The 22,226-nt window shown below is 41.8% G+C and overlaps 1 protein-coding gene across 1 annotated transcript in view; it reads left to right on the plus strand.

Annotated features, from left to right (window-relative positions):
- The first annotated feature begins 8,976 nt into the window (after nucleotides 1–8,976).
- Nucleotides 8,977–22,226, plus strand: part of LOC129829474 (peroxisome proliferator-activated receptor gamma coactivator 1-beta-like) — a 108,993-nt gene continuing 95,743 nt past the window's right edge. Inside the window, exon 1 of the mRNA XM_055891177.1 lies at nucleotides 8,977–9,100. Within this exon, the coding sequence (XP_055747152.1) occupies nucleotides 9,020–9,100 (81 nt within the window). The 5' untranslated portion in view covers nucleotides 8,977–9,019. The remainder of the gene's footprint in view (nucleotides 9,101–22,226) is intronic.

Consider the following 22,226-nt stretch of genomic DNA (forward strand, 5'->3'; position numbering starts at 1 on the left):
AAATAAGAAGAATGTATTGTTATCACGCTGCGCCTTGGTCCTCCTCACTTAAATGTTACGACGAACGTGACAAAGACAAAACAAACTAGCATACTACTCGCCAATGTCCAGTCGCTTGACAACAAGGTAGACGAAATCCGTGCAAGGGTAGCCTTCCAGAGAGACATCAGAGACTGTAACATTCTTTGTTTCACGGAACATGGCTCACTCGAGACACGCTATCGGAGTCGGTACAGCCAGCTGGTTTCTTCACGCATCGCGCCAACAGAAACAAGCATCTTTCTGGTAAGAAGAAGGGCGGAGGTGTATGCCTTATGATTACGAAGACGTGGTGTGATCATAACAACATACAGGAACTCAAGTCCTTTTGTTCACCTGACTTAGAATTCCTCACAATCAAATGCCAACCGCATTATCTACCTAGAGAATTATCTTCGATTATAATCATAAGCCGCATATATCCCCTCCAAGCAGACACATCGATGGCCCTGAACAAACTTCATTTTACTCTGTGTAAACTGGAAACCACATATCCTGAGGCAGCATTTATTGTAGCTGGGGATTTTAACAAGGCTAATCTGAAAACAAGGCTCCCTAAATTCTATCAGCATATCGATTGCGCAACCAGGGCTGGCAAAACCCTAGATCATTGTTATTCTAACTTCCGCGACGCATATAAGGCCCTCCCCTGACCTCGACTCCATTTTGTTGCTTCCAGCCTATAGACAGACACTGAAACAGGAAGCTCCCGCGCTCAGGTCTGTTCAACGCTGGTCCGACCAACCGGATTCCACGCTTCAAGATTGCTTCAATCACGTGGACTGGGATATGTTCCGCATTGCGGCGAATAACAACATTGATGAATACGCTGATTCGGTGAGCGGGTTTATTAGCAAGTGCATCGGGGTTGTCCTACCCACAGCGTCTATTAAAACATTCCCAAATCAGAAACCGTGGATTGATTGCAGCATTCGCGCAAAACTGAAAGCGCAAACCACTGCTTTTAATCAGGGCAAGGTGACCGGAAACATGACCGAATACAAACAGTGTAGCTATTCCCTTCGCAAGGCAATCAAACAAGTTAAGCGTCAGTATAGAGACAAAGTAGAGTCGCAATTCAACGGCTCAGACACGAGTGGTATGTGGCAGGGTCTACAGTCAATCACGGACTATAAAAGGAAAACCAGCCCCGTCGTGGACCAGGATGTCTTACTCCCAGACAGACTAAACAACCTCTTTGCTCGCTTTGAGGACAATACAGTGCCACTGACACGGCCCGCTACCAAAACCTGCGGGCTCTCCTTCACTGCAGCCGACGTGAGCAAAACATTTAAACGTGTCAACCCTCGCATGGCTGCAGGCCCAGACGGCATCCCCAGCCGCGTCCTCAGAGCATGCGCAGACCAGATGGCTGGTGTGTTTAAGGACATATTCAATCAATCCTTATCCCAGTCTGCTGTCCCCACATGCTTCAAGAGGGCCACCATTGTTCCTGTTTCCAAGAAAGCTAAGGTAACTGGGCTAAATGACTACCGCCCCATAGCACTCACTTCCGTCATCATGAAGTGCTTTGAGAGACTAGTCAAGGACCATATCACCTCCACCCTACATTTACATTTACATTTAAGTCATTTAGCAGACGCTCTTATCCAGAGCGACTCTGACACTCTAGACCCACTCCAATTTTCTTACCGCCCCAATAGGTCCACAGATGAAGCAATCGCAGTCATACTGCACACTGCCCTAACCCATCTGGACAAGAGGAATACCTATGTGAGAATGCTGTTCATCGACTACAGCTCAGCATTTAACACCATAGTACCCTCCAAACTCGTCATCAAGCTCGAGACCCTGGGTCTCGACCCCGCCCTGTGCATCTGGGTCCTGGACTTCCTGATGGGCCGCCCCCAGGTGGTGAGGGTAGGTAACAACATCTCCATCCCCCTGATCCTCAACACTGGGGCCCCACAAGGGTGCATTCTCAGCCCTCTCCTGTACTCCCTGTTCACCCACGACTGCGTGGCCATGCACGCATCCAAATCAATCATCAAGTTTGCAGACGACACTAGAGTGGTAGGCTTGATTACCAACAATGATGAGACGGCCTACACGGAGGAGGTGAGGGCCCTCGGAGTGTGGGGTCAGGAAAATAACCTCACACTCAATGTCAACAAAACAAAGGAGATGATCGTGGACTTCAGGAAACAGCAGAGGGAGCACTCCCCTATCTACATTGACGGGACAGTAGTGGAGAGGGTAGAACGTTTTAAGTTCCTCTGCGTACACATCACGGATAAACTGAAATGGTCCAACCACACAGACAGCGTGGTGGGAAGGCGCAGCAGCGCCTCTTCAACCTCAGGAGGCTGAAGAAATGTGGCTTGTCACCAAAAACACACAAACTTTTACAGATGCACAATCAAGAGCATCCTGTCGGGCTGTATAACCGCCTGGTACGGCAACTGCTCCGCCCATAACCATAAGGCTCACCAGAGGGTAGTGAGGTCGGCACAACGCATCACCGGGGGCAAACTATCTGCCCTCCAGGACACCTACACCACCCGATGTCACAGGAAGACCAAAATGATCATCAAGAACAACAACCACCCGAGCCACTGCCTGTTCACCCCACTATCATCCAGAAGGCGAGGTCAGTACAGATGCATCAAAGCAGGGACCGAGAGACTGAAAAACAGCTTCTATCTCAAGGCCATCAGACTGTTAAACAGCCATCACTAACATTGAGTGGCTGCTGCCAACATACTGACTCAACTCCAGCCTCTTTAATAATGGAAAAATTGATGTAATAAAATGTATCACTAGCCACTTTTAACAATGCCACTTCATATAATGTTTACATACCCTACATTACTCATCTCATATGTATATACTATACCATCCACTGCATCTTGCCTGTGCCGTTCTATACCATCACTCATTTATATATATTTTTTTATGTACATATTCTTATTCATTCCTTTACACTGGTGTGTATAAGGTAATTGTTGTGAAATTGTTAGGTTAGATTACTTGTTGGATATTACTGCATTGTCGGAACTAGTAGCACAAGCATTTCGCTACACTCGCATTAACATCTGCTAACCATGTGTATGTGACAAATAAAATTTGATTTGATTTGACTATGCTTGACAATATCGAGAGTAGTAATGTGCTGTATTTGATTTGCCCCAAACATAACACTTTGTGTTCACGAGAAAAACTTAATTGCTTTGCCACATTTTTTCAGGGGGAATATTTTTATTCTATGTAGGCTTCCTTCTTTTCACTCTGTCAATTAGGCTAGTATTGTGGAGTAACTACAATGTTGTTGATCCATCCTCAGTTTTCTCCTTTCACAGCCATTAAACTCTGTATCTGTTTTAAAGTCACAATTGGCCTGATGGTGAAATTCCTGAGCGGTTTCCTTCATCTCCGGCAACTGAGTTAGGAAATATGCTTGTATCGGTGTATTGATACACCTACCAAAATGTAATTAATAACTTTACCGTGCTCAAAGGGATGTTTTTTATGTTTTACCCATCTACCAATAGGTACCCTTCTTTGAGTGGCATTGGAAAACCTCCCTGGTCTTTGTGGTTGAATCTGTGTTTCAAATTCACTGCTCAACTGAGGGACCTTACAAATAATTACATGTGTGGCATACCAAGATGAGGTAGTCATTAAAAAATCTTGTTAAACACTATTATTGCACACAGAGTGAGTTCATGCATCTTATCATGTGACGTGTTAAGCACATGTTTACTCTTGAACGTATTTAGGCTTGCCATAACAAAGGGGTTGAATACTTATTGACTCAAGACATTTCAGTTTTCATTTTTTATACATTTGTAAAAAATGTGAAAACACAATTACTCTTTGACATGATGGGGTATTGTGTGTAGGCCAGTGACAAAAAAATCTCAATTTAATCTGTTTTAAATTCAGGCTATAACACAACAAAATGTGTAAAAGGTCAAGTGTGAATACTTTCTGAAGTCCTGTATGCGTGTCTTTCGGAGGGGTCGGGTTAAAAGCGGAAGTCAAATTATGGTTCGACCTTGTGTATAATTCACCAATAAAGTGATCTTAATCCTAATCTTATAATTCGGATGAAATTGGATACTATGAAAAGATGTCAGAATGAATCACTGTTTTATCTGTATACATTACCAGAGATAAATAATTGCAAGGTAAACTCTCAATAAAATCAATCTCCCACATATAAGAAGAGATATGCTTCTAGAAAACAGCCACTAATACTGTCAAAGAAATTATAAAAAAATTGGAGCGTAAAAACAGGATACTATATTTCCTTTGTTTTCTATATAGTACTCTCCCAACCATACATTACTGACTGATATTGGACATGGTATCGATGAGGCCAATTATTGACCTATAGCTGACCTGACCTATAACCCCTGAAGATCACAACAACGTCTTCATGTCAGTAAACAGTCACAGTGCTTCCATATCATCTCTAAAAGGACAGCATCCTCCCTGTATTCTCTGTTCACCCACGACCCACGACTCCAACACCATCATTAAGTTTGTGACGACACAACGGTGGTTGGCCTGATCACCGACGACGATGAGACAGCCTATAGGGAAGAGTTTTTTTTCCTCCTCTGGTTGCACATTTAACATGCCAGTAGAAATGAGGTAAAACGTATTTAAGTATCCTTGCATTAAAGTCCCCGGACACTAGGAGCGCTCTGGATGAGCGTTTTCCTGTTTGCTTATGGCCATATACAGCTCATTGAGTGCGGTCCTAGTGTCAGCATCGGTTTGTGGTGGTAAATAGACAGCTACAAAGAATATAGATAAAAACTCTCTTGGTAAATAGTGTGGTCTATAGCTTATCATGAGATACTCTACCTCAAGCGAGCAAAACCTTGAGACTTTCTTACTATTAGATTTGGTGCACCAGCTGTTGTTTACAATTATACACAAACCACCACTCATTGTCTTACCGGAGGCAGCTGTTCCATCTTGCCGATGCAGTGCTAACCCCACCAGCTGTATGTTATCAATGTTGTCGTTCAGCTACGACTCATTGAAACACAAGATATTACAGTTTTTAATGTCCCGTTGGTAGGATATTTGTGATCTTATTGATCTTATGATCTTATGATCTTATGATCTTATGATCTATTTTGTTATCCAATGATTGTACGTTGTCTAATAGGACTGATGGTAGAGGCAGATTACCCACTTGCTGTCGGATACATACAAGGCACCCAGAACTTCATCCCCGATATTCTCTCATCTCTTTCTCATTCGAATGGCAGGGATGTGGGCCTTGTCGGGTGTCTGAAGTAAATCCTTCGCGTCCGACATGTTAAAGGAAAACTCTTCGTCCAGTGCGATGTGAGTAATCACTGTCCTGATATCTAGAAGCTATTTTCGGTCATAAGAGAGGGTGGCAGAAACATTATGTACAAAATAAGTTACAAATAACGCGAAAAAACACACACAATTGGTTAGGAGACTGTAAAAAGGCCGCCATCTCCTCCGGCGCCATTATCCATCATGTGGCATTATCCAGCATGGGACAAATCAAATTTGATTTGACATGAGACTGGGGCTATGCCAGGCCGCGTCACACGGGGTGTCGGCATCCGGCAAAAGTGACATGTAGCGCTCATTTCCTCCCCATTGATCAGGACTGAGGAAAAGGCCTCTGTCCCCAATCAAACAGTGGCGTGTGAGCCCCCTGTTTCGGAAAAAGATTGTGCAAATCCTATTGATTGGCGTCCTTGAAAAAGTAGCGTAGGCTGGGCAGAACGTGCAGCAGGCAGCCCAGCTGTATTGACCTACCACATCACATCAGGCCTTTCCTCCTGCCAGATCAATGAATTGATATAACTGAGGAAAATGATTGGACACTCTACTGATTGATGGTCATAGACAGCCCATAGTCCTAATACTAACACACAACGACATTTCCACTAGCCTGTTTGTGCTGTTTCCACTAGAAACTCAAATGGGCGTTTGCCATTGACAGAACAAACAGCTCATGGGACCAGGCTATGTTACCAGCACTGGCAGATATAGTATCAGACATGCCATCCACTGTCGCTGAGGGAGGGCTTGTCTACTCACTGTGTAACCTCTACCCTAATTAGAGCAGGTGGGCATGCAGCAGGCTGTCTAAGGCTGTAGAACAGAGAATAGAGCTTTTCGCATTGTGGCATGGCATAGGATCATGATTATGTCAGTTTGGATAGGCAATGTCTGTGTTTACGTCTCGATTCTGTCACTAAGAATAATAACATTCATGAGCTTTAATAGATAGATTCATACATCTAACTGGTCTGTGGAGGCATTGTGTTCATGTACAGCTATACATTTAACATGTTGACAGTTTATTTGTTGACTTGTTATTTACTTATAGAATGTAATTACATGCTAGTTATCTAATAACTACTCTTCTGCCATTAAAACAAGCCTCATTACCTAGCATTTGGTGTCAGGTCGTAACCACCTGGTTTGAATTCTCTGAAGTACAGTAAGTGTCAAAGGGTTGTTGCCACATTGTTACCAAACCAAGTAGGCTACTGTCATTTTCTATCAGGCTTGAATCACAGCAACCTTTGGTTATTTTGATCCGATTGTTTTTGATGTTTGCTGGTCTGGATAAAAACGGCTGACATGCCCAGTTTTACCACCCATCCTTATGTTGTGACATAGTAGAAATGACTACCCATCCTTATGTTGTGACATCGTAGAAATGACCACCCATCCTTATGTTGTGACATAGTAGAAATGACCACCCATCCTTATGTTGTGACATAGTAGAAATGACCACACATCCTTATGTTGTGACATAGTAGAAATGACCACCCATCCTTATGTTGTGACATCGTAGAAATGACCACCCATCCTTATGTTGTGACATAGTAGAAATGACCACACATCCTTATATTGTGACATAGTAGAAATGACCACCCATCCTTATGTTGTGACATAGTAGAAATGACCACACATCCTTATGTTGTGACATAGTAGAAATGACCACACATCCTTATGTTGTGACATAGTAGAAATGACCACCCATCCTTATGTTGTGACATAGTAGAAATGACCACACATCCTTATGTTGTGACATAGTAGAAATGACCACACATCCTAGGATAATCAGAAGGCTAGTTAGATCAACTTCCTTTGGCTGTGTTCAACTTTTCTTTGAACAATCATTATACTGCATCAATTAACATGTTGGTATATTAGCATATATGCTAACTTTAACCATCTGGGAAAGGTTTTGCTGTGGGCCTACTTAATAGATTTTCCCCATGTATTCTTATGGAGCCCACAGCTTCATGAGTAAACTCTGCACTATGTGTGAACTCAGCGTAGAAATAGATGGTCAGCATAGAGAGGGAGGAATAGCACAAATCTGGGTTAAACAATATGCAATACAACATGTCTCTAAAACCTCACAATCTGTGTGATATAGTCTCCATTGAGGTAGTCTATGTGAAATAAATTACATTCTAAAGACATATTTCAATGAATTCTTTGCCTTGAAAACTGTCTGAGAATCCAAAAGCTGATGAGTGTTTCCCCCAAGGACTTTACTACACAGGGTTGCTTTCAACTCCGTGATCAAGACACACAACCAACAACCAACCGTTCATCTCAAAGACCTAAAATGTACCTACAGTTCTTGGACTGCATAATGCAACATAATCTTGTAATATTCATGTAGGCTGCCCTACACACCATCCAATGGGGTGTTAGAGAAGCAGTGAGTGGGCTTATTGAATAATTATGCTATAATAGTTATGCTATAATTTCACACTCTGTCGGTGCCTCAGAGCCTGCCGGATAGGTTGACAAATTTATGCAGAGCAACAATCATACATCAAAAAGTGCATATTAGAGCAAATCAAATTGAAATAAAATTACAAATGCATTATACGTCTACGATATACTGGGAAATGCTTGGTCCACATTCCATTTGATTTCAATCACTTTTTGGTCCAGGTTCATCTGTCTTGCTGGAAGACTTGGCCAAGATTACAGGAGGAAACATGCACAAGTGTGTGTGTGTGTGTGTGTGCTTGTGTGTGTGGTGAGCAAACAAATTAATTCAATTATCAAACCTTGTACAACAATTGAACAACTCATAACCTTCAACAAGATAAGACAACAAAATACCTCACTAGCTGCCTGTGTTAAGTTGTGAATGGTACATTGATGCAGGAAGTGGGGCATTGGGGAGTAGGTGGAGGAGGGAGGAGCCATAATGTACTGTAGTAGCTTGTCCCTGAGTATCACATGACCCAGCTGATATGTAATCAGAAGGGGCAAAGGTGGGTTAATGAGCAAATATTCTTACCTGCAGTAATTGAGGATATTGTAGACTATTTTTACTGGGTATAATAGCTCTAAATGACACATTTCTATTCATTTCTATTTTGGCACCAATTCTCTATTGGTTTTGCCAGACCTAATCAGGCAACAGACCTCAACATGGGTGTTGGAATGGCCTACTGTGGTGGTGGCCATATGGCCTGAATGGTGTGCTCTTTATGGATAACCTGTAAAATAGATTCAAAATAGACCAAAATGAAAAATATAAAATGATATCAAATATAAGTACGCAGTTCTTTCAATTGTTAGGCCTGTTGTGTAAACAAATCAGTTGAGTTGCTTGTTTGCCGTATGAGTCATCATCACAGTCCCCACATGCATTTTGAGTCTATTTCAGCTGGACACGTTTTTTTTTTATATTACTCATATGCATTTTGTTTTTCCAAGCATGCTTTCATTACTTATCTCAAGGACAATATGCCTACAAATCGATTGATTCACAACCTTTCGTAGGAAAATTAAGTTATCTAAATGACTTGTCGAAACAGTGACATCACATCATTATAGGCCAAGTAATAGTACATTTGTATTTCAGTTATATCAGTCTATGACAACGCCCTCATCCGGCGACAAACTGCAATTGAACGTGAACAGAACTGTATACCCGCTCTCAGACTTCCCAGCTCTCATTCTCTAGAAGATGGCGGACTGCGTTTCACTCTTAGATGAGGAGCTCTCTTCTTTTGTCTTCAATTACCTGACAGAAAACTCAGGCAGCCAGGTAAGGGATGTTCATATGATATATATCCAGAATCAGGACTACCTGGCCGAGGGTTCATGTTTGCATGTTATTGTCAGAAGCATGCGTAATTTAATCTTCATGTATGCTCTGGCTGTCAGCATCTCGGCTCTCTAACCGGCGTCTTCAGACCTTTGACGTATGTGCTTCACGTGGAGTTGTAAGGAAATGTTATTAGTGCGAACAACGTGGGATAGTAATTAATAAAACATTTAATTTAGGTTGCGTAAAATTATTTTGTAATTTAACATTGAAATAACAATTTCTATGTTGCTCATAAAACTTTTACTATTTTTGACTAATCCTGTCAAATCAGAGACCTCGGCACGTGGGTAGGCTATAGCATGAACTTGGCTATTTATACATTTGATATTGAAATGAAGGGATGTATTGGCAATACTTTGTATACGAAGGTTTGACTATGTATTTCCCATCCAGCTAATAGCCTACAAACTGGAGATTTGATTAATGCTTATATTATTGCAAATCAATGCAATTTGCGTATGTTGGCTATCCATCTGTTTCACCAGCCCATCTATCTAGTAACTACAGATAGTTCAACTGTAGACCGGTATGCTACGGTTTCTGTACAGTGCGTCTCTCACGGATCAAAGTTGGGCTAAAGTAGCTAGTGAACTACAAAGGGAATAGGGTGCAATACAACGATAATGACTATTTGATCCGATCATCGACGTCCGTTGAGTTTCAGGTGCTGCAAGAATGATGATGTGAAATGCGGAATATTGTGCCCATCTGTGAAAAATTCAGGCGATTATGTTTTCGTAATCGTTTGGGTAAGCAGCGATCCACTGTTACAAAACCTTGATACCAGCGAGCCACTGTTATAAAACCTTGTTACCGGCGAGACTGTTGCAAAACGTTCTTACCAGTGAGTCACTGTTACAAAACCTTGTTACCAGCGAGCCACTGTTACAAAACCTTGCTACCAAAAATGCATGTTCTAGGGGGTAACAAAATAACAATTGTCAAACATTCATATGAATGAAAACCCACTTATGGGCGGTATCTCATCGTAATGTGATATTGCACAATGTTATTAGACCACCAGATTTCAAATAATTATAGGATGCAACTGGCCAGCATACTCACGGATTATTCTCAGTAGGCTAAATTTAATTGAATTCCAACTATGATTTATTGTAGCCTACCTAGGATAGATTATGATGTAACGCTAGATTGCGATGAGAGCATTCGTTCTCAGATATTCTACTTTTTGCTAGATGTGTAGCTAGTGAGCAGGTTCATTGATTGCAGAAGCCAAGACTAAAAGTGATTTACATTTCAAGTCACATGTGTAAGGTGTGCAGTGAACATCCCGTGTTAAATGTCAGTTAATAAGTATCTAATAATAACATTAATTAATTATGAGTTGAAACATGGTACAGCATAATTAACAAAGGGTTAAACATGCATATTGAGGGCGTCCCCGCTTAGATACGAAGTTCCCCTAACTGGAAAGTTATATTTGTCCCAGAGCGTAATGTGACAACATTGTATCAGGCTCTGATCGCGTATGGATGTTCGTGATATTAGCACCATCAAATGTAGCGTTCGATGCGGTGTTGCATGTTAAACCGAATTATCGGGTTGACAGTGCTATCTATGGTCATTGTAATAGTACCCTACTATCGTGACCGGGGGTGTATTGATTCCGCCTATTCTGTTGCAAAAAAAATCTAAAACGGAAGCAAACTGAATGAAACGGGGAGGGACCTACCTGAATTTGTCCAATAATAACTCGTTTTGCTCTGTTTGCTTCCGGTTTGTTCTTAAACGGTAAACGGTTTCCGTAACGAATACACCCCATAGTTACAGAACACAGAGTTGCTGCAGTCATGTGCTTTCTGTTGCGTAGTAGTCTGGAGGACGCGGCTCCAGTGACGTGCATGAGCGACAGCTACGCTCTTTCCTCTGGGTTGCATGTGACTGGTGATGCTGCTGCCAGTACTAGCGGAACCACATAGAGTAGTTCTAGATTGAGAAGTGGATGCAATTATCCCCTTTTAGTATTTCCCCTTCCATCTGAATACATTTTTATTCTTCTTTTCAGAAGTATTTTCTTAATCAAATGTAATCATCCATTTTGATGTAAATATTTAAAGGCCTATACTACTAACGTCATATGGGCCAGTTATGTTCTACCCTTTATATTCATGAGATGCATGAGTTACACAGCCTACATAGCAAATGCATTTCTGTAGTTTGTCTCATCATTTAGGCTTCAGTATGTGGTTTCACCGCCTGTCAGTCAATGGTTCATTTGATTCTGGTTGCTGAGTGAGTTGTCCTGTTGCATGGACATATCAGCTTTCAAACTGAAGTCTTGTTTTCCCAGATTTAGTCAGACAGGGAAACAATATAGTCCACTGCACCAGGCAGGGTGCTCACTGTGCTCAACAGTCTCTCTCTCTTCAATGAAATGCTGTGTATTATTACACTGGCACTGAGCTGTCCTGCCGTGATGGAATACTGCAGTGCTATGTGTTCAGCTTCCATGATATGGGCTGAGTCACCTGTCAAGCCTAGAGTGGAGGCCTACTCTTTCTAACTAGAGCAAATGCATTATGTCTATGAAATGAGCAGTTCCTACAGTACACCTGCCTGTTTCTCTGATGGAATGAATGAAATTAGCTTTGGCTATGCTGTGTACTGACTGAAGATTATGGATAAGACTTCGTTTTTTCTTAGCGGGGTTTAATGCTGATTTAGACTGGCCATGATCCACAGGACAATGGTTTCTGTGTTTGGATGTTCACTGTGATGTTACTGTATTTTTAAGCCCGACTACAATCTGGAAAATCAGTCAATGAACAGTTACAGAGATGATTCTCATCACTGATCATTTTACTCCAGGAGTAGCATTTCACCTATATTTAAAGTTCTCACACATTATCTATGAGGGTCATTCTGAAAGATCCTAGCCTATCACCTAGCCTACCACCCATCCTTCAAGATCATTATCTAGGTAGGAAGAGCATTTTCATATTTTTTGTTGTTGTTGAGAAGGATCATTCTGAATGATCATTACTCAAAATTATCAACTCAATTGAGGATGAAAGAGTCTAATCTCCCAGAAGTGTTGCTGGGAGGTTTTTCTTGTGTCACTGCCTGACTTTGTGGTTTGTCACTGAGGATTGGAATGTTTGCTTCCTCCCCAAAGCCCCAGAGATCCATCATCTGGCTGAGGCTCTGAGGCCATTCCTCAGGGAGGCTTGAGGATGCACTCTCATGGATCACTGTACCTCTCCCCTCCACTCTGAGCCTAGCCCGTGGGTAGGCAACTAGATTCAGCCACGGGCTGATTTTTGCCAGAGCGGATGGTTGGTGGGGCGTAACGTAATTATAATAATCTGTACACTGAAAATTGACCACAATTAAGCTCAAAAAGAGATTGTATTTGAAAATAACAATAATTTCATAACTTGATTACATTGAGACACCATCACATATGTTTATTTTTTGATTTGTTGGAATACTTAAGGACAGATTTTTATAAATATGACACATTCTTATCTGAATTGCTGGATGATTTTACAGTCTTTCTTGACCATGAAGTAAAATAGATATCATTTTTTGGGGTCCCAAGAAAATCACCCCTGGTCTAACCTAGGTGCATCCCACATTTATCCTATTCCCTTTATAGTGCACTACTTTTGCCCTATCAGGCCCTGGTGGTCTAACGTAGTGCACTATAAAGGGAATAGGGTGCTATTTGGGACGCATTTTCTGACTGTATGGGAGGGAGAGGAACTAGGAAACAGCTGATTAGATATCAATAATTGATGCAGACTAATCCATCATCGGCTTCAAAGGCTATCCTTTGCATGGGCTCCTGAGACACACACTGACTATAGCAGGCATTTGGTTGTCTTCACATATTCAGGCTGTGTTCTCCCAAGTCAATAAGGATCATTTTATTTTCCTTTTGATTTTGTTTTCGATTATCTCTTGTCCTAGGACTCATCTTTAGCTGTGCAAACATGCAAATATATTATTGTCTTTCATTTTCCTTTTGAAATTAGCCATGGTTTTGAAATATGATATTGTGAAATAATGTGCATATAAAAAAAAGATGTAATAATAATACAACACAACAAGCCATAATGTCCTTAATTAACCTTTGCAAGTGTTTTGTATTCATCACAATGACTCTATTGATGTTGAGGACATTAGCGTGAGCCTGTAGCTTGCTTTGGGAAATGCATCAGGGGCTTTAACATAATGCCAATGGGCCTAAGTAGGCATGTTTCCATTGACCCAGGTTTATTCAACAAAAGCATTGTCGCTAAAGAAATCTTTGTGACACGTGTAATAGAAATGGCAGGTATCGGAGAAATGTTCTAAAGATCGACAACACTTTTATCAGTTCGACTGGTGGATTTTTCTGTTGTCTAACTTTATGTATTGTGACAAATTATGATGGAAACAGTTTTTCGAATAAATTATGACTGCCAAATCATTTTGAAGGTACGCGGGGCACGTGATGTCACCGCGTAACTATAAAGCTCCACTCCACATTTAATTCTAAATGCCTACATCTTACAAAATATTTTTTGTTAACTATAAAAATCTTTCTTTGCAGGACAAAGATTTGCATTGCCTTGCTTTTGTAGTTGGCGGGCAAGTTTCACCATCCAATTAGTTCAGATCTACAGGAGTGCAAGTCCCACCATGGCACGGACCGTGACGATACGTTGGCACGAGAATTATTAAAATATGGCAAATATTAGTCAGTTGTTGCATTCTATCCATGTTGGCTTTTGCGGGCTACCTGAGACATGAAACAGATAGGTGGGCGGGCATACAGACTGTCGGCAATTTATTAATGAGCAATTTGCAAAAATGGGTAATGGAAAAACTGTAGGTTTTTAGGTGTGATGTCGTTATGTCCAGCTGTTTTCATCGACATAAGATAGTTAAATGGAAACGCACCCTAGCAGGCAATTATCACATCTTTTTCTATATCAACCTTCTAATTGTCAACAACAAATCCCTGGTCAAGTTCATGTGAACATAGCTAATGACACCTCAGATTCAGCTCCTCAACTTGTCAACAACAAATCCCTGGACAAGTTCATGTGAACATAGCTAATGACACCTCAGATTCAGCTCCTCAACTTGTCAACAACAAATCCCTGGACAAGTTCATGTGAACATAGCTAATGACACCTCAGATTCAGCTCCTCAACTTGTGAGGTATGATCCATGAGAAATCTGGAACAGGAACATGCAATGCTGTGTCCCAACTGGCACCATATTCCCTATAAAACCTAGTGCTTTACTTTTGACCAGGGCCCATAGAGACATTTGAAATGCACAATTGACTGTGGAAACCTTGGGTAAGACCATATAAAATCTGCGTTGTGGAGTCACAGATTTCAGACGTAAAAATGGAATTCAGCAACATTCAAAATTGTATTGAACTTAGTAGCGAATCAACTAAATGTATTGAACTTATTAAAAAATTCATCAAGATTATCATAAGGCATGAAAAAAATGCGTCAGTGATTTGTATTTTTATTCAACTTTCTAAAGAGACAACGTCACAGGAATGTCCCTGTCTGTGTGTTCGCGTTTGTCTACCACTTTGTGTAGTCGTTAGTAATGTAAGGACAACCTTCTTCTGGTTGATGGTAACGCTTTCCCTTAAACCTTCTCTATTAAATGTTACCTACAAAGTAGCCTATGCCTCCCGGGCAGAATGATATCAGGATTATTTGCATCAATCCAGTAGACATTTTTTTTGCAATCTCCCTTGAGTGCTACAGAAACATTGCTAACCAAACAACTGTCTTTGGCTGGTGCGCAGTTGAATTAAAGGGTAGGCCTAATTACAACCCAATATCTACATTTCAAAAGAGCCTGCTGATGTGGTTTACGCATTGTTGTGGTCTTGGAACCTAGTGTGAAAAAAGTGTGAAAACCTGAAAAACAAATAGAAGAAAACTACATTTAGTTTAAAAAAAATCAGAATCAGGCAAATAAACTGATTTTATAGGGCCCTACTTGGGAACAGAGGAGGGATGCTTCACTCTGTGTGTGCTTTTCCTGGCCACTAAAGCACATGCCTGTTGAGACAGGTCATGACTTGCAGGTGGAGGCCAGGATAGGAAAGGTCAGGATAGGACATGCCCGGACAGGATAGACCCGGACAGGACAGGAGCAGAGTAGCAGACTGTCTGATGAGGCTGACTTAGGTAAATGGAAGTTGAAATTGGGTTGCCAGGTGTTGTCGTCCCCTGATGATATTCACCGCCACCTGCTTTACCATTTCAATGTGCATTCAGGCATTTGTTCGTAGTCAGCATCCTCCAGGTCATTATACTGTACCTCAGCCACATCCAAACAATGGGTGTGCAAGTAGTCTATTGTAGATGGATTGTGTGTCCTGAATGTAGGGTCAACAGGTTTTTAAGTTCGTTTTTGAAGCTTATGGTGACATATATTGTGTTGAGATGAAATACATATTCCTTCCTGATGTTTTATTTCCTAAAAAACACTCATAAGATGTATGTTCATAATCATTTAGATGATTTAAGTGATATTGTTTCCCTATTTGAGTATGCAACTAATTCACCTCTTCAGTTCAGCAGAAGTGTGTAAAACAGCTATTAATGAGAGTTGCAGGCGGTTCAGTTGTAAATGAAGGTCTGGTCAGGATGTAGTGGACAACAGTCCAACTCTGCATCAGCCCCGAGCCAAGGTAAATGAAGAGTTAACTAGCAGATAACACTTCACAGCCCAAAGACTGGTCTTGCATGATCAGTACTGGTAGGACTCTTTTGGGTTTCATGTAGAAGCCTCTGTGGAAAGGTTTCTACATAGAACCCAAAAGGTTTCTTTCTACCTGGGTTCTTCAAAGGGTTCTCTTATGAGGACAGCCAAAGAACCCATTTAGGTAGCACCTTTTTTCCTAAGATTGTAGTGTGATGGAAACCTCCATACAGGGTACTGACTCCGCTTCTGTCAAAGTGTGGAGCGGGTGTGTGTGTATGCGCATATGCATGAGTGGGTATGTGTGTGGAATATGGATTGAGATACTTAAATCCTGATGTTTAAACAGCAAGACTGATCGGTATTGCTGCGCTTCAGCCTCATTCATAGTGAAGAGAACCATTAGATGTTGATATAAATAGATTAATTGGATATAATATCCAATATAGCCTAGTGCTTACATGTGTTTCTGTTGCGAGTTTGTGATTTATTTAGCCCTCAAGCCCAGCCATATGAAGATCTGGGTGATAAATGAATGGCTCCTTCATAGTAAACCCTTACTGTGGGCGGGCCAACCTGTCGGTCCAACCTCTCTCTCTCCCTCTCCTGGGCGTGATTGTAAACCAGGGAAAGGTTAAAGTAAAATGCCAATGTCCTGATAGTGCAGTACAGTCTCAGTACAGTCTCGCCGTGTTCCAGCCCTGCCATGGTAACCTAGCACCTGGGGACTTACTGTGGAGGGCAAGCTCACACTGGCAAGGGCTTACCTCCTAACACTGACTGGGTTAGCTCAGCGAGCTCATAGCCTGCTCATTAACAAGAGGTGTGTATTGTCCATGTTCAGAGCAGGAATGGATGTTGACTCGCTGTTCTTTAGTGTAACAAGTTTACACATCACCAGCTGAAAATAAATGCCTTATCTGTCATTATGTCAAAAGTGTGGCCAGGCACAGGCAGCAGGGCCTTCCCTGCAGCTATACTTGGTTATTAACTTTATTGGCTGGATATTAGTTATGGATCTCACATGGCCGATCAGAACCCTACAACATTGTTATGGGGTGGTTGCTAATTGTTTCACACACCTCATGTACTGTTATTCTGTTGGCAGTTGAGAGCATTGCTCATGGCTATAGCCGATCGCTAATAATGCAGCCAGCTGACTGTCAACACTACAGTCTGTGAAGGGAACAGAAATCCTGTAGTTTTCACAAGGCTACTTACTCTATTACTATTCTTAGCAGCAGAGTTGCTTGTATTTCTGCTACTCAGAGAAGGTGGAGTTCATAAATAGCCGCCATGGCAGTGGCACAGTTTATTTACTTGAGGTGTTGTCAGTGTTGTGTCTTTGGCTATGCCGGATTAAGTGATATGACATGCTATTCTATAAAATCCTTTCTCCGTAATTAATATTACCCGATTGAGCTAATCATGTAAATGTAATTAACTAGAGAGGCGGGGCACCACAAAATAATATTTATAGAGCTGTTATCTTCCGAATAAACTCTTAAAGACCTAGTAATATTTTACATCAATAGCAGTCAATATTAATCGTCACCTTATTTCAGTCTCATCTGAAAGTTGTAAATTCTTGGTTATCTTCACGAACCCTGGCTAACAAGTTGAATCAGCAATACAAAATTGGGTTTAATTATTTATTTACTAAATACCTAACTAATCACACAGAATTACATATACACAGAATGAATCATACCTTGATTACAAATTACGTCATAAAGGAAAACGTCCCTGGCGGACAGAAAAGATATGACAGCTGGTTACACAAAAGAAAAGGGGGCTGGGTTTGAGTGAAAGAGCGGGAAGACTTGAGGAACAAAGGGAGAAGCCATGCTATCGTAAATACAGTATCTTATGCATTCTAAATTACCGGCCATTTGGAAAAGGAAAATGTAATAAATATTTACTCTGAGATACGCTTCGGTAGGTTGGTGGTAGATGGAAGGCCGTGTTGCCCAACAGAGTCCTTTGTCCTTTGAAGAATGTCTCTGCTGGTAAATTGGATACGTTGTAGTAACGTCGTTGTGTGGTAGACGGGATACTCTATCTGTTCTGTCCTAGCCCACGTTTGCAGCTGCTGTTGCTAATTCAACGGCTAGGAGGTATCACTTCTGTAGTGAATAAGAGTTCAAAGTTCATACCATTCGCAACCAAAGCTCACGCTAAGGTTGGCTTCGTTCTGTAGTTATTATCTGAACCATTCTGACATCGGATCGTCATCCTAATGTACCCGGAACAGTTGACATGTTAGTCCTTTTAATGTATGGACCATCGTCCTCACATCCTCGGAACAGGAGGTTATATTTTCGTCAAGGTTTTATATAGTGGCGGGAGAAGGGTGTGTTTTCATAGTTTACAGCCCGTGTCTCTTCACAGGGGCGGGTCACTGATTGAGCAGAGCCATAACCTTATGAAACCCAAATCTCTCATTTGGAAGCTAAAATTACATTTAATCTTTTCACCAATAATTTTATATTCAAACATTTAAATTGAACAACAATTCCATGTGAATCCGATAACTACAATGTGCAGACTTTCCACTGTAGAGTTTATGTCATCCTATCATTGATGAGAATGTCTCAGATGACAACCGAACTGACATCATATTCATTAAGTACCCACACATATGTACAACTGTCTGGATTACCAAACTATGGTTAATTTCCCCCCACCTTCTGATGTTCCCAGAATCTCTATGTTAACCAAGGGATTTTCAAATGTCACATCAGTAGGGTAGAGAGAGGAAAAAGGGAGGAAGAGGTATTTATGACTGTCATTAACCTACCCCCAGGCCAACGTCATGACATCAGCATGTCAGGTTGGATTCCGCATGATTTCATCATGATGCCGTATAATCATCATCAAGCTGTCTGGGGGATTACGACTCCCTCCAACTGCTTACCTTACAGCAACCTGAGCACGGTGCGGTGTCCCATTTAAAGATAGTTAGTATTCACTGCCCTGGACAAGGGATCTGACCCTTATGTCATGATTTCAGGCCAGATCACCATCTTCATCATGATCTGACTGTTAGCTTAGCCTCTGTGTTATGAGCTGTGTTAACTTACCATAGTGGTGACCTTTCGTGGGTCCCTGGCACACACACTCACAACAAATAGTACACCCGTGTAGTGTTGTCACACCTTGGGGAATGCTGCTGGTGCAAGGCCAGGGCCTGAGTACCTGACGGCAGCAGGTAGGTAGGTAGGTAGTAAACAGAAATGCTGCTGCAGGGTGAAAACGAGGGTGTATGGAAACTGTTCAGGGGACTACGTAATAGAGATGCACTGCAAGCCACTACCTGCACACCTGTGAAAAACATTCCACTCTGCCCTCCCACGACAACAAAGCAGAACAGTGTTCCACCACATGGTGGGCTGGCTAGGGAATTACAGGAGAGGGGAGGGATCTGATTGGTGGCCTGGCTCACTAGTAGCTCTTTAAACTCTCTGATTACCTGGCCTCCCGCCAGCCAGGCTTCTCACAACATCTACATTTCCATTGTCTCCATTCAGGCTGTTTGGCCACAACAATGGGTGGTTCACCATTAAGGCACCCAGCATCGCAGGTGAACAGTAGGTAGAATCACCCCCCCACCCCACATACACACACCCCTGCCACTGACCTAGTTTAACAGTGAACTTTTAGCTTGGCAGGCTTAGGCATTGGTTGCGTGACTGGAGCTTGGGAGCTGAGGCTGGTTTTGATTCGCGAGCTTGACAGGCTTTAGTCACATGTCACAACGACCTTCTGACCTCTGCTGCCCCACTCCATATCTGTCGTTCTCACACCCTGTCCTGTTCCCCATCTATGACAGTAATAATGACAGAACATTCCACTGACTACAGCACAGGAGAGAAGGTATAACAGCCTGAAGACATACTTGATCACCTTGTTTTGAAATTGCAAGCTTACTATTGGCTAGGTGACAGCTTCGGCTGGGATCTGTAAGATTTAGTCTAAACTGGTGTTAACTAGTGTCCCGTCTGCACATGATTTCAACTAAGATCAACCCATCTAATAGTATTTCCTCCTCCTCAAAACATACCAGATTCACTCTGTTGAAAAAAGGTAATAAAGAAAATACAGAATGCAATACTCTTCCAATCCTCAGTGAAGACTCTATAGGACAGGTTTATCGACACCTCGACTCCCCCCCAACATGCTTATTAGTGAGCTACATCCCCCTGATAGTATCATGAAAAGGCAAGGACATTGGTATAATTGTGGATTCCCAACCTTGACTAACACAGAGAAATCTAATTAAATATGACTCTCTCCTTTTGCTGAACATCTTGGGACGATGTGGTATATAGTAGGGCGTTGGGCCAGTAACTGAAAAGTCGCTGGATCGAATACCCGAGCCGACAAGGTGCAAAATCTGTCGTCGTACCCTTGAGCAAGTCACTTATCCTTAATCTGCTCCAGGGGCGCCGTACTACTGACTGACCATGTAAAACAACACATTTCATGTACCTATCCAGTGTACGTAACAAAACATATTTATTTATAGCTCTACAGTGCCTTCACAAAGTATTCACACCCTTTGATTTTTTTTCAGCATTTTGTTACGTTACAAACTTATTCAAAAACAAAAACAAAAAAATCCTCAGCAATCTACACACAATACCCCACAATGACAAAGCGAAAACAGGTTCTTAGAAATTGTTGCTAATTTATTACAAATAGAAAACAGAAATACCTTATTTATGTAAGTATTCAGACTAGAGGTTGACCGATTAATCGGAATGGTCGATTAATTAGGGCCGATTTCAAGTTTTCATAACAATCAGAAATCGGTATTTTTGGGCGCCAATTTGCCTATTAATTTTTTTTATTTTTATATATACCTTTATTTAACTAGGCAAGTCAGTTAAGAACACATTCTTATTTTCAATGACGGCCTAGGAACGGTGGGTTAGCTGCCTTGTTCAGGGGCAGAACAACAGATTTTCACCTTGTCAGCTCGGGGGATCCAACCTTACAGTTAACTAGTCCAACGCAATAACGACCTGCCTCTCTCTCGTTGCACTCCACAAGGAGACTGCCTGTTACGCGAATGCAGTAAGCCAAGGTAAGTTGCTAGCTAGTGTTAGGATTTATGTTTATGCATAATAGCCTGTTAGCATATTGGTTGAAGAGGAATTGTGTTTTGTTACACACATGCACGCACACCCCCCTCTGTATAGTGTGTGTAGGTGTAAGGAATGACCAACACAGGCCATAAAAGTTGTGGACAGTCTGGAGAGGGGAAGGGTGCATCTCTCTAGACCAACCAGGAGGTTAGAATACTGGACAATACCATATTAGGAACTGTTTTAGTGTAGAATCGACAGACCCAAGACGGAGCTAATCTACCCAGCAACCAGATGTGGACAAAGGAACGCGCCAAGGGGCTTGGACAAAGGGCCAGCAAAGGGGGGCAAAGTAAACCAAGCCCAGCCTCTACTGTGATAGGCTAACAGACGAGTTGAAACTAGTCATCACGGTATAAGAACAGCTGTTTACGTACTTCTTGCCAGTTCTCTGTTCATCCTGCGCGGTGAAACAGCGAACCCGTATATACGAAAATTGCATTTGCCATTCATTGTTTGCGGTAATTAAACATAATTAAAGAAAGTTATCAGACATTGAATTTTATTTATCCTGACACCGGATGTGTTACACGCAGCGTTCACACTAGCATTAAACGTATCTTATAAAAAACAATCAATCATAACCACTAGTTAACTACACATGGTTGATGATATTACTAGATATTATCTAGCGTGTCCTGCGTTGCATATAATCTGACTGAGCATACAAGCATACAAGTATCTAAGTATCTGACTAAGCGGTGGTAGGCAGAAGCAGGCGCGTAAACATTCATTCAAACAGCACTTTCGTGCGTTTTGCCAGCAGCTCTTCGCTGTGCTTCAAGCATTGCGCTGTTTATGACTTCAAGCCTATCAACTCCCGAGATGAGGCTGGTGTAACCGAAGTGAAATGGCTAGCTAGTTAGCGCGCGCTAATAGCGTTTCAAACGTCACTCGCTCTGAGCCTTCTAGTAGTTGTTCCCCTTGCTCTGCATGGGTAACGCTGCTTCGATGGTGGCTGTTGTCATTGTGTTGCTGCTTCGAGCCCAGCGAGGAGAGGGACGGAAGCTATACTGTTACACTTGCAATACTAAAGTGCCTATAAGAACATCCAATAGTCAAAGGTTAATGAAATACAAATGGTATAGAGGGAAATAGTCCTATAATTCCTATAATAATTACAACCTAAAACTTCTTACCTGGGAATATTGAAGACTCATGTTAAAAGGAACCACCAGCTTTCATATGTTCTCATTTTCTGAGCAAGGAACTTAAACGTTAGC

The sequence above is a fragment of the Salvelinus fontinalis genome, chromosome 31 (assembly GCF_029448725.1).
Source record: "Salvelinus fontinalis isolate EN_2023a chromosome 31, ASM2944872v1, whole genome shotgun sequence".
Taxonomy (NCBI): domain Eukaryota; kingdom Metazoa; phylum Chordata; class Actinopteri; order Salmoniformes; family Salmonidae; genus Salvelinus; species Salvelinus fontinalis.